This window comes from Garra rufa, chromosome 18 (assembly GCF_049309525.1).
Source record: "Garra rufa chromosome 18, GarRuf1.0, whole genome shotgun sequence".
Classification (NCBI taxonomy): domain Eukaryota; kingdom Metazoa; phylum Chordata; class Actinopteri; order Cypriniformes; family Cyprinidae; genus Garra; species Garra rufa.
In genome coordinates, this window is record NC_133378.1 from 519,828 (window position 1) to 534,483 (window position 14,656).

Here is a 14,656-nt window from a genome sequence, read left to right on the forward strand (position 1 = left end):
GTCGCAATTTCATGGACATCTTCGACAGGGTCGCACTACTATTTGAGATGTCATCTAGCATCATATCCACCTGTCGCATATGGAGACCCTGGGAAAACCTAAACAGTAAACACAATGCAATACAATATTGCAGTAAAAGGACAGTATTAAAACTTTGATGTACAGACAGTGATGGAGGAAATGGCACCAGAGATCACAGACAGTATAAAATTACCTGTGAATATACTTCATCCAGCTAAAAAGGCTTGCATGGGAATGGGAAAAAATGGACTTGGTCCTTATGCTTTTCCTGCTTCGTCCACATGACTTCTTGCACTGCCTGTAAATGAGCATAGTATTCATAATGTAAAATACATTCCTGCTGGCGTAGCTTAAAAAAAAAAAACCTGATTCGACTATGATCCCTCTTACATATATATACACACTATTCATTTATTTATTTATTTGTCTGTATGTTTGTTTAAAAAAATAGCTCAGAGAACTTATTTGTTAGTGAACTGGTTACACTGCATGTTAAGGATTTATTACACATTGACACAACAATTCACAAAAACAACAATAAGATTAAAGAGATTACAAAATTATTTAACTAATTTTCTCTGGTAAAGATTATATTAAAATGTAAAATTGAGGTGACCAATAAATGTAAATTATGTATAAATGAAATAGATGCATTATACTAAATTTTCTGGAATTGTCATCTTGTTTACAATTCTGTAATGATGTCTCTCAATTTGTATGTAGAAAAATACTGTTCCACTTGAATAGAACAATATTTTACTTTATTTTTAACACAATGATATATTTATATTTAAGTTATTTTCTGAATTTGTTTAACATGCCAGCTATTTCAATCAATCAATAAATCATATACTTACCAGATGTATCCATCTTTACAAGAAGACGTCACCATTTTCATGCGTTTCTTGCATCGCCTGCATTTCATTTTACCATGGAGCAATCTTTTCTTTTGCATCCACTTTATTAATTTCAGACGTGACTTGTTCGTTTCCCTTACATAAACTTTCTCAATGAGTGATCTCAATAAAGTGCTCATCTACACATTTGGTTAAATGTAAATCTCTTCTTTAATTTTCTTCGTTTGATCTTCCTACCTACCCGAACTTCATCAGCTTTTTTTTTTTTTTTTTTTTTTTTTTTTAGTTCTGTTGGCGCGATTTCTGTTTAGAAGGGAAAATCCGGAAATGGGCGGGACTTTGACGGCACATTTGTTTTGGGATTTTTTTTTTTTTTTTAATCTCTATATATAACGTTACTCTATGCCGTTTGTATTTCGTAATATTTAATTACTGTTAAATTATAGTGAAGTTTATTTGTATTGTTATATATTTTGTAGTTTTTCTTTCCCGACTGAACCAATGGCATTGTCACAAGGTAACGGACATTTCTCAAGCGCCCTCTTGAGGAAGACTGCTCAGGTTTGCGGCCCAGTGGATCTTTTTGTTCATTTTGACCTAACGTTACCGTACGGTGTAATCAAAAGCTCCAGACGTAACAACTGTGGAAAAAAAGGTATTTTATTAAGGTTTTTGACTTAGAGCTAACATGTTATGTCATTTGACTCGGTGTTTATGAAGTCCTGCAAGTGAAAAGTAATCAGCTTTATTGACGTTTTCTATAAAACAACATGTATACAAATGTGTTAGGTCTGTTTAAACGTATATTGTAGTCACTTGTAGTTAATAGATTAACTATTTCTAACTATTATATTAGAAGTATAACAATGACATGGGGGGAAATTAAACTTGGTCACTTCATCATCAATCTGGAAGATCTGGTGGCTGTTGCATGAACTGCTTATATTAGTATTAAACGTTAGTCACCTATATTGTTTTACCTATACTGGTCTTAACTTTAAGCCAGTTGCATAAAAATGTTTGTCAAATTTATGACAAACAAGTAATTAAGTGCTAACTAACTGCTAGTTGGTCAGACAAGTTCGTAAGACTATCCACAACTGGTCCATGGTCTTGAGCATTTTGCCACTCTCTGAAATGATTTCTACACTGATTGCATGCATGCTATGTAAAACAATTTGATCAATCAATTATTTTTTTATTTTTTGTAGATGTCACATTACAACACCCGGAAAAAACGCAACTTAGAAAGTGTAGAGGATGAAGGTAAGCCAAATAGTACTATATTTCTAAACAATAATTTTACCATTAATTGTAATAATCCAATGAGATTTTTGTTTGCACAAGGAGCCTGACAACAGCCAGTGCTCCACACAGAGATCTGATCTCATCATCATCTAGTGTGTGATATGAACAAACTGAGACAGTTTGCAGTAGAACTGTGGCAACGTCTCTAAGATGCTTCAAGAGAACTACCTGCAAAGCTCCCTGAAAAACTATGTACAATGCACCAAGGGCAAAAGCTGCTTTAAACACAAAGGATGGTCACACCAAATGTTGATTGAACACAAGTGCCTAAAAATTATAACAGTAATGTAGTTTTTCAGGTACAGTAGGTCTCTTAAAGCACCTTGGAGACGTTGCCACAGTTCTTCTGGGTTTAGTCTGTCTCAGTTTGTTCTGTTGCTTCATGTCATTCCAGACAGACTGGATAGTGATGAGATCAGATCTCTGTGTGGAGCACTGGCTGTTGTGACTCTCAGTGGATTATTACAATTAATGGCAAAATGAATGTTTGTAACTTTGTAAATGTAAACTCATATTTTCTACTGACACACTACTGCAAAAGATAAAAAGTAACTTAAAAACATTTTAGCTGGTGAAAATAATTATTAATAAATCATTTTAATAATTTTGGCCACCACTATATATTTACACAGTTGTGCTCATATCACTTTCAGAATATGCAAAGTCTTAATAATTTTAACAAAATAAGATGAGTCATGAAAATTGCATGTTATTTTTATTTAGTTCTGTCCAGCTCCTGCACATTCTTTGATTTTCCAGCAGCATCTGCATAATTTAACTATTCCAAAACTGAATGTATGATTTTGAGATCCATCTTTTTACACTAAGGACAATTAAGGGACTTATACATAACTATTACAAAAGATGAAAACATTCACTGATGTTCAAGAAAGCAACACAATGCATTAAGAGCCGGGGAGCGTAAACCTTTTAAATTGGATAATAAGGGTAAATTGTACATACATTGTCTTCTTTGAGACATGTAAATATTTATGTAGCTTCTAAAGTGCAATACTAAATGGAAAATAAAATCTGTTCAAAAGTTTACACCCCCAGCTCTTAATGCATTTTTTTGCCATCTTATATATTAGTAGATGTTTTCACCTTTTGTAATAGTTGAGTTCCTCAGTTGTTCACAATGTAAAAAGATGGATCTCAAAATCTTACACTCATTTTTGGGAAGTGTTTAAATACACAGAAAATGCTGGAAAAAAACAAATAATGTGCAGGAGCTGGAAGATTTTTCTGAAGAACAGCAGGCAGATGAACTGCTCAGGACAAACAAGGGACTCATGAACAACTTTCACAAAACATAAAAACAGTTGTGGATCATCCAGGAAACAACACACAGTATAAAGATTCCAGGGTATGTTAACTTTTGGACATGGCCATTTAAATAAATTCAGTTATTATTTTGTCTTGTGAAGTACAGTTTTCATGATCCCTTATTTTGTTAAAATTATTAACATTTAGCATGTTCTCCAAGGGGTAACCGTGAATATATCAAAACCTAATTTTTGATTAGTAATATGCATTGCTAAGAAAATGTTAAAGGCAATTTTCTCAATAAGATTTTTTTGCACCCTCAGATTCCAGATTTTCAAATAGTTGTATCTTAGCCAAATGTCATCCTATACTAACAAACCATACATGAATGGAAAACTTATTAGTATGGAAAACTGTATAATAGTGATAACTCTGCATATAACACCACATAAATGTGTTAACATTGTATGCTATGGTGAAACATAACTGTCACTGTGTTTTTGTTGTTGTTTTAGCTCCATTGACTACAATGAAGCCAATAAAGCAAGAAATACTGATGTGGCAAAACAAGGCGGAAGTATTACAAAATAAAGTGACTGAGCTGGAAGCCTTGAACAGCGAGCTTCGGCAGCAAGTAGTGGAGCTTTCAGCACAGCAAAGTAACAACTCAACATATTTGTTGTATAATCTATATATTAATAAATATATTTCATACATTACAATACGTATAAAATTATATATTAATATTTGTTTTGTTTTATTTGCTTCTATTGTCTTCATTTTTAAGTAGCTTTATATAAAAACGTCTGATAAATAAGTAAATGTAAATATTAAATCATTTAGATTAGATATTTTCAGAACTGTTTTGAATAGTGCACCTTCATTTAATGGTAACACTTTACAATAAGGTTCATTAGTTAAACATTAGTTAATGTATTAACTAACATGAACTAACCATGAGCAATACATTAGTTACTGTATTTACTAATCTTCATTAACGTTAGTTAACGGAAATGCAGTTGCTCATTGTTTGTTCATGTTAGTTCACACTGCATTAACTAATGTTAACAAGATTTTAATAATGTATTAGTAAATGTTGAAATTAACATTAACAAAGATTAATAAATGCTGTATAAGTGCAGTTCATTATTAGTTCATGTTAACTAATGTGGTTAACTAATGTTAACTAATGAACCTTATTGTAAAGTGTTACCCATTTAATTTTATGCATCATGCAATGACAGTAAAAGCAAACCGAAATTCTATGTTGCATTTGTAATGCAATACTTTGTTATATTTCTTCATTCAGATGACCTGATTCCTAGTACATCAGTGGCACATAAAGAAACTGGTGCTGTTGACCTATCAAGTGATGGGAACACATCAACTGATGGAGAGTCATCAGTGACAGAAGATTCATGTGATGACTCTTCTGACTCTTCAAGTTCAAGTTCAGAAGAGACTCCTCAACGAAGAAAAACAAAGAAAAGCAAAACCAAGAAAAACAAACACAAAAAACATAAGAAGAACAAGAAGAAGAGCAAGAAGAATGAATATGACAAGATAAAACGAGGTACACACAGTTGTCTTTTTATGTTTTTTTTTTTTTTGTCCACTTTTTATGTTTTTTTTTCTGTTCACATCATAGTTATTTTTATTTAATTTTTTTGCAATGCAGATAAGTATTCTTCTATGACGGTGTGCCATGTTAAAAAATAAAAACCCTAACTTTGCGTGATTAAAGTCGAAATATTTTGAGAATAAAGTCAAAATATTTGTAGAATAAAGTCAAAATTACGAGAATAAACTTGAAATATTTCAAGAATAAAGTAGACATTACAAGAATAAAGTCTAAATGTTTCGAGAATAAAGTCAAAATTAAAAGAATTAAAATAGTAGCAATTAAAGTTACAGTATTGCCTATATTACTCATGCAAATAGCCTGGATTGGGAGCACCGGAAGAAGTTGCCAGGCCACCCGGAATTGATTTGAATATATGTGGGATTATTAACTGTATTATTTGCTGTATAGCAACAAATATAGATTTTTAATTATGGTATTATATGTGCAGACTTTCTAGGACACAATTTAGAGCGATTATATGAACAGATTGCTTTGTGTGTCAGAGCAACAAAATAAAAAAACAAGAGGTTAATATTAAGTGGTTTAAATCATATAGAAAATATAATCTTTTTGCGAAAGTAGTTGTAAACAAAACCATGTTGTGTGTCTCTGCACACAGCAGTGTTTCGTTACTGAATGCATTTGCTTTTTTTTTCTTACTTTGTTCCTGAATGAATCAACCGTTTTGAACGAAACAAATTAAATGAATTAACAACTTGCTGCCACATACTGGTAATTTTAGTCTAATTTTTAAAAGTATCATTAGGATTTTTTTTCCCGAACATTTCATATTTCTGTGTTTTAAATGTAAAATCTTATATTATTACCTACGTTTGTAAGTGCAAAATATAATTAATTATACTTGTCTCTCAAAAACAATTGCCAATGTAACTTTTTAAAATATGAAAAAAATATATATTTACAGTGTATCTTGTGTATTCTGATACATACATTTATGTCTCTGGGCTAAGCCATGGATATTCACACACCATAGATTAGGGATGGTTCGATACGTGTATCGGTACCGTTCGGTTCTCGGACAAATTCCAAATGGAAGTGATCATCCCTATCACCTTTGTGAGGGGACTAAGCGAATCTGCTTAGTGCTGACAGACACGGGTGTGTTTGACTTGAAGCGGCGCTGCAGGCACCGATCGGTTTATGACATCAGAGCAACGCGAGAGTGATTATAACGAGAATATGGAACCATCTGCTGTCAAGCGCTTTCGCAGTATTTTGATGTCATACACAGATCGGTCGCTGCAGCGCCGCTTCAAGTCGAACACACCCGTGTCTGTCAGCACTAAGCAGATTCGCTTAGTTATGCTAACAGTAAAAAGACATTAATGACATTAAAACAGCGACATCTTCTGACAGAGACCATGCTGTGTTGTCACGTAAACATCCCAGCTGAAGATAATTATGAGGAAATTACATCGCTCCCTTCGCCAAGTGCATTGCAAACGACTACATTATGACATGCACGTGCCCTAAGTCCCCCACAAAGGTGATAGGGATGATCACTTCCATTTGGAATTTGTCCGAGAACTGAACGGTACCGATACACGTATCGAACCATCCCTACCATAGAACCGCTCCTACTCGAAGAGACAGTATGAAATAATATTCACATCTTTGTCTACATTTATTATTTGTAGTGTGCCAGCCATTCAATAATAGCAATAAGCTTTGTGCTTTTGGTACTTTTAATATAAAACAAAGTTTCAGCTTTCAAAATCTGTCAGTTTTATAGCTAAATAAAAACAATGTGTCTTACAATAATGTTTTTCATACTGGCGGACAGATCACTGTATTCATGTGAATCAATCATCTTTTTGATTACAATGAGATACTTGTTTCATTAAATTATTGCCTATAGGTTGAAGTGGATTCCAACTCATTAGTACATGGAAATAATATTTAACGTCGTAAATCAGTTTCTTATTGTAGAATTGCAATAATTTTGTGCTTTGTTGCTTTTAATAGCTATAACACAGGTCAGCTTTCAAATTATGTCAGTTTTGTCATTAAATAAATGTGTTTTCCTCTTTATTTCAAGTTATATCACAATATAAATGTAAAGAAACATCAGAAGGTATGAAAAAAAAAAACAGTATAGCCTAATGTAATGTTACAAATGTCTCATTGTAAACAGGAAAATTATTGATTCACATGCCGCTTAATCTGAGGTGAATACAGGTGAATTGTCCCGCCATAAATAAAGAGCGTGAAAAACTCATGATTGTAAGACATTGTTATTTTGCTATAAAACTTATAGAATTTGAAAGCTGAGACTTTGGAACTTTTCCCGATGCTCCTAATTCAGGCCATTAGTATATGCAATGGGCTATAAAATATATTCTTAACTTTTTTGTTTTTTTTGTGATTATTTTCAAAACACTTCCGCTTTATTCTTGAAATTTTACTTTAATCTCGTAATCTTTTTTTTTTTTTTTTTTTTTTTACGTGGCACTGTAACGCTGTCATATTCTTCCATATTTTTCTAGACAACTGAAAATAAAACGATAATACTTTTGGGGATGGAAGTCATTTGTATTAGTCAAAATGGATTTGTGAATGAAAAGAAAGTAATTGAAGTCATTAAGTAAACCACCAATTAGATTTAGGGTAATTCATATGTTCAGAGTGACTGAACTCAATAGTATATGCAGTATACTGACAAGTACTGACAGGTTTCAAGTCATAGATCTTTCTGTACAAGGAAGAGTTTGGTTAAGCAGATGGTCTCAAGAGCAGAATACTTTTTTCTTTTCTTAGTACCCCAGTTTACAAATTGATAAGATACATTTTAATTAGACTGGAAAAAATAAACCCTGCAAAATTGAGAAAAATATCCTTGTCAGTAAATTTTTTGAAGGCAGGCACAATGTTCTTGACTTTTAAAATTCACTCGGTTTAAAAACTTTCTATAGAAGACAAAGAAACATATGGCCCTGTATTTCTTAAATAATAGTTGGGGGAATCATTGAAGTATTCACTTTTGTTTTTTTGTTTGTTTTTCAGCTAACAATATACGTGATGTCATACATCGCTATAAAAGGCTGGTAAAGCTGACAAGACGTGGAGCAACCATGACCAAAGCCTTCCAAAGAGAAGGTGTCTCACGGAATGCAGTGGCCCAGCTCGCTCCAATCGCAGAGCTGTACTTTGCAGACAGGGAGCAGTTTAGCAGGATCAGTTTCACACCAGGGAAGTTAGCAGAGTTTGCTCAAAAGTGCAGAGAATACATTGTAGGGGATGTGCAAAAAAAGGTGCTGTCGATGAAAAAGAAAGGATCACTTTTGCCATTTTCTCTAAATAAGTGATGTGTTTAAAAAAAGAATACGTTTGCTGTGTTCAGTATTTGCAACAGTGCTGTTTCAACTGAAGGGAACATTTTATTGTTACAAAAACATTTTTATTTTTCTGAAAACAGGCCCAATATTTTGTTACGTTTTTCTCACTTGTCTGTTATTTTAATTTTTTCCTTGACAGAAGTTCATTAAAAGCAGTTGGTTGGACAAACTGATGACTCTTATTTATTTCTCATTTGGCAGATTTATAGTTGTACTCTGGTGTTGCTGTTTACTTAATTTTGAATCAAATACTCAACAGTGTCGGTACTAACTGTCTATAGAATGTCTGCTGAACATCCACTGACTAGCTGCTATGCTGTCTGTGATGTTGCCCCGTAAGAGTCATTCAACAGCATTTCTTAGATTTTCACTTCATTTTGATGGGCCAAATGTGACAACAGATGAATAGATGAATGCACCTCAAAGTAAAATGACTGTCTACTAAAAGGTAACTTCTATGCAACAAACAGTTAGTAGAGCACTCTTGAAAATACTTGCAAAAGCAAAAGATCAGGAGTAAGTATCCTTATATATGTTTAAATTTCATTTGAAATGATCTTGTGTTGCTACTTATAGACAACTGAATGTGTACTGACAGTCTGTTGATAAGCTGGTTAACAGCTACATGCTGACTACTAAAACGCTCTTACTTTGCTGTATAAAGGTACTGAAAACTTGTTTAGGATTTGTTGCATGTTTGCTAATATGCTGTTGAACATCTACAACTTAAATTGATAACACATTGATAACTCTTTACTGAACAAATGTTTAATAGCTGCTTACATGTTATAGACATTGTAATGACTGATACAGTACATTTAATAGACAATCTACAGATACCGCCCTGATGACAGTAAGTAGATTTGCACTTGCAAAGAAACTTATAGTCAACAGATGATCTATAGGGGGACCATCAAAATAAAGTGTTACCAAAAAATCCACTTCTGCAATAATCTGCTGATTGTCTTCTTTAAAAAAAGACCAACCTTACATCTGTATTCCAAAGTGTTCATGAATTACAACAGTTGAAGAGTGGATAGTGCACGTTCATGCCTATTTTAAAAAATGGGGGTGACAGTTAAGGGGTTAAAGGATCCATCAAATACACACTGCTTTCTGCTGCATTAGTTTACTGTAACCAGAAGAAAAATGACATTATTCTACAAAAAGATTTACTTCAACAAAAGAAAAATGGGAATCATGGGACTTCACCTATAAACCAGAAGTTTCCAGTGTACATTTTTTAAAGTTAACAAAGGACACAATGGCTTTGTAGTTGGTAGAGTTAACCTGTAACACATCAAAATTACTTTCATTAAATGATATCAACACAAAAAAATACTTCAGTTAATAAACATTTGTCATTGACATTAATTTTTGTTTTGGATCATCATGTGCATACAGTGAAACTCGTATACGCATCAGCAATTCTCATGCAACAGTCTGTTTATCATGCACTCTTAAAACAGAAAAACAACACAACCTGTCTTATATCTGAACACACTTGTGTGTCAAATTAAAGACAACAAATTTTGTGTTAATTTCAACTCAACCAGTGTGATATTTGTCTTAACACAGGTTGATATTTTTTTTTAAATATATAGCACACTAATGTGTTAAAAAATCTCACAATCTGCATAGATGTGCCATACTTAAAATGAATGCAATACAAAAAATATATTTTTTAATTAAATCTATTAACACTGCTCAGAGTATATTTGGTCCCACAATACATGCTAAATGAACACTGAAGCAGAGATTAACTTAATGAGAATGCTAACAAGCAGAAGTAATGAAGGAAAGAGAAACAGAAAAAAAGAAAAAGAGACAAACAGAAACACAACTACAACAGACTCAGATGAAATGAACTGAAATAAAACACAATACATCTCTGAAGATCTCAGCAAAGGAGGATTAAACAGCTCCACAAACAGCAGCACCAGCTTCACTCATTACTGACCAGATTGACTGAGTTATTACTGAGAACAGAGGTTTAGATGTTGAAATTTTCATTTGAACTTAACATTCATGTGATCAGTGTTTGCTTTAGTTGTGTTCTTGATCCTTTACTTTTTTAGCGATAACTTATGTTCTTTTGGTTGCTGAATATATGTGTTTGCAAAACACATTTGTTATAGCAAAATAATCTAGAAGAAAACATGATTACCTGGTTGATGATAAGTTATTGTAACTTATTGGTCTTATCTAAAGACTAGAACTGTGGTTATTAACATTAACTATGTTATATGAATTTATGTTGATGAGACTTTTGTAAAGATAATTTGACTGATTTTAAAAACACTTTGCTCAGATTTAGAAAAACTGAGATGTAGATGCAAACATTAATGCATTATAATGCATGATCGAATTTGCCATTCATTTTCTGCTGAATTCTACAGTGAAATCTCATGAAAGTTGACACAGACACAGTTTTGAGTATTCTGAAGAAGTATGAATAGAAATTATCCTGTTAACTATGAAGAAATTTGAATCATAAATGTGAAGAACTCCCAAGTGCTGTAATGCATAGTGACTGAATTTACCATCCATTTTCTGCTAAATTCTTCAGTGAAATCTCATGAAAGTTGACACAGACACAGTTTTGAGTATTCTGAAGAAGTATGAATAGAAATTATCCTGTTAACTATGAAGAAATTTGAATCAAAAATGTGAAGAGTTGATCAGTATTATAATGCATAGTGACTGAATTTACCATCCATTTTCTGCTAAATTCTTCAGTGAAATCTCATGAAAGTTGACACAGACACAGTTTTGAGTATTCTGAAGAAGTATGAATAGAAATTATCCTGTTAACTATGAAGAAATTTGAATCATAAATGTGAAGAACTCCCAAGTGCTGTAATGCATAGTGACTGAATTTACCATCCATTTTCTGCTGAATTCTACAGTGAAATCTCATGAAAGTTGACACAGACACAGTTTTGAGTATTCTGAAGAAGTATGAATAGAAATTATCCTGTTAACTATGAAGAAATTTGAATCAAAAATGTGAAGAACTCCCAAGTGCTGTAATGCATAGTGACTGAATTTATCATCCATTTTCTGCTAAATTCTACAGTGAAATCTCATGAAAGTTGACACAGACACAGTTTTGAGTATTCTGAAGAAGTATGAATAGAAATTATCCTGTTAACTATGAAGAAATTTGAATCATAAATGTGAAGAACTCCCAAGTGCTGTAATGCATAGTGACTGAATTTACCATCCATTTTCTGCTGAATTCTACAGTGAAATCTCATGAAAGTTGACACAGACACAGTTTTGAGTATTCTGAAGAAGTATGAATAGAAATTATCCTGTTAACTATGAAGAAATTTGAATCAAAAATGTGAAGAACTCCCAAGTGCTGTAATGCATAGTGACTGAATTTATCATCCATTTTCTGCTAAATTCTACAGTGAAATCTCATGAAAGTTGACACAGACACAGTTTTGAGTATTCTGAAGAAGTATGAATAGAAATTATCCTGTTAACTATGAAGGAATTTGAATCAAAAATGTGAAGAGTTGATCAGTATTATAATGCATAGTGACTGAATTTACCATCCATTTTCTGCTAAATTCTTCAGTGAAATCTCATGAAAGTTGACACAGACACAGTTTTGAGTATTCTGAAGAAGTATGAATAGAAATTATCCTGTTAACTATGAAGAAATTTGAATCATAAATGTGAAGAGTTGATCAGTATTATAATGCATAGTGACTGAATTTACCATCCATTTTCTGCTAAATTCTACAGTGAAATCTCATGAAAGTTGACACAGACACAGTTTTGAGTATTCTGAAGAAGTATGAATAGAAATTATCCTGTTAACTATGAAGGAATTTGAATCAAAAATGTGAAGAGTTGATCAGTATTATAATGCATAGTGACTGAATTTACCATCCATTTTCTGCTGAATTCTTCAGTGAAATCTCATGAAAGTTGACACAGACACAGTTTTGAGTATTCTGAAGAAGTATGAATAGAAATTATCCTGTTAACTATGAAGAAATTTGAATCATAAATGTGAAGAACTCCCAAGTGCTGTAATGCATAGTGACTGAATTTACCATCCATTTTCTGCTGAATTCTACAGTGAAATCTCATGAAAGTTGACACAGACACAGTTTTGAGTATTCTGAAGAAGTATGAATAGAAATTATCCTGTTAACTATGAAGGAATTTGAATCAAAAATGTGAAGAACTCCCAAGTGCTGTAATGCATAGTGACTGAATTTACCATCCATTTTCTGCTGAATTCTACAGTGAAATCTCATGAAAGTTGACACAGACACAGTTTTGAGTATTCTGAAGAAGTATGAATAGAAATTATCCTGTTAACTATGAAGAAATTTGAATCAAAAATGTGAAGAGTTGATCAGTATTATAATGCATAGTGACTGAATTTACCATCCATTTTCTGCTAAATTCTTCAGTGAAATCTCATGAAAGTTGACACAGACACAGTTTTGAGTATTCTGAAGAAGTATGAATAGAAATTATCCTGTTAACTATGAAGAAATTTGAATCATAAATGTGAAGAACTCCCAAGTGCTGTAATGCATAGTGACTGAATTTACCATCCATTTTCTGCTGAATTCTACAGTGAAATCTCATGAAAGTTGACACAGACACAGTTTTGAGTATTCTGAAGAAGTATGAATAGAAATTATCCTGTTAACTATGAAGAAATTTGAATCAAAAATGTGAAGAACTCCCAAGTGCTGTAATGCATAGTGACTGAATTTATCATCCATTTTCTGCTAAATTCTACAGTGAAATCTCATGAAAGTTGACACAGACACAGTTTTGAGTATTCTGAAGAAGTATGAATAGAAATTATCCTGTTAACTATGAAGAAATTTGAATCATAAATGTGAAGAACTCCCAAGTGCTGTAATGCATAGTGACTGAATTTACCATCCATTTTCTGCTGAATTCTACAGTGAAATCTCATGAAAGTTGACACAGACACAGTTTTGAGTATTCTGAAGAAGTATGAATAGAAATTATCCTGTTAACTATGAAGAAATTTGAATCAAAAATGTGAAGAACTCCCAAGTGCTGTAATGCATAGTGACTGAATTTATCATCCATTTTCTGCTAAATTCTACAGTGAAATCTCATGAAAGTTGACACAGACACAGTTTTGAGTATTCTGAAGAAGTATGAATAGAAATTATCCTGTTAACTATGAAGGAATTTGAATCAAAAATGTGAAGAGTTGATCAGTATTATAATGCATAGTGACTGAATTTACCATCCATTTTCTGCTAAATTCTTCAGTGAAATCTCATGAAAGTTGACACAGACACAGTTTTGAGTATTCTGAAGAAGTATGAATAGAAATTATCCTGTTAACTATGAAGAAATTTGAATCATAAATGTGAAGAGTTGATCAGTATTATAATGCATAGTGACTGAATTTACCATCCATTTTCTGCTAAATTCTACAGTGAAATCTCATGAAAGTTGACACAGACACAGTTTTGAGTATTCTGAAGAAGTATGAATAGAAATTATCCTGTTAACTATGAAGGAATTTGAATCAAAAATGTGAAGAGTTGATCAGTATTATAATGCATAGTGACTGAATTTACCATCCATTTTCTGCTGAATTCTTCAGTGAAATCTCATGAAAGTTGACACAGACACAGTTTTGAGTATTCTGAAGAAGTATGAATAGAAATTATCCTGTTAACTATGAAGAAATTTGAATCATAAATGTGAAGAACTCCCAAGTGCTGTAATGCATAGTGACTGAATTTACCATCCATTTTCTGCTGAATTCTACAGTGAAATCTCATGAAAGTTGACACAGACACAGTTTTGAGTATTCTGAAGAAGTATGAATAGAAATTATCCTGTTAACTATGAAGGAATTTGAATCAAAAATGTGAAGAACTCCCAAGTGCTGTAATGCATAGTGACTGAATTTACCATCCATTTTCTGCTGAATTCTACAGTGAAATCTCATGAAAGTTGACACAGACACAGTTTTGAGTATTCTGAAGAAGTATGAATAGAAATTATCCTGTTAACTATGAAGAAATTTGAATCATAAATGTGAAGAACTCCCAAGTGCTGTAATGCAGACTGAATTTACCATCCATTTTCTGCTAAATTCTACAGTGAAATCTCATGAAAGTTGACACAGACACAGTCTTGGGTATTCTGAAGAAGTATGAATAGAAATTATCCTGTTAACTATGAAGGAATTT

At 32.5% G+C, this 14,656-nt stretch overlaps 1 protein-coding gene across 1 annotated transcript; it reads left to right on the forward strand.

Annotated features, from left to right (window-relative positions):
• The first annotated feature begins 1,457 nt into the window (after positions 1-1,457).
• Positions 1,458-8,402, forward strand: LOC141291419 (uncharacterized). The gene is made up of 4 exons (XM_073823589.1): positions 1,458-2,144; positions 3,968-4,111; positions 4,762-5,025; positions 8,101-8,402. Exons 1-4 carry the CDS (start codon positions 2,090-2,092, stop codon positions 8,400-8,402), a joined length of 765 nt encoding a protein of 254 aa, XP_073679690.1. The 5' UTR covers positions 1,458-2,089.
• Positions 8,403-14,656: the final 6,254 nt, after the last annotated feature.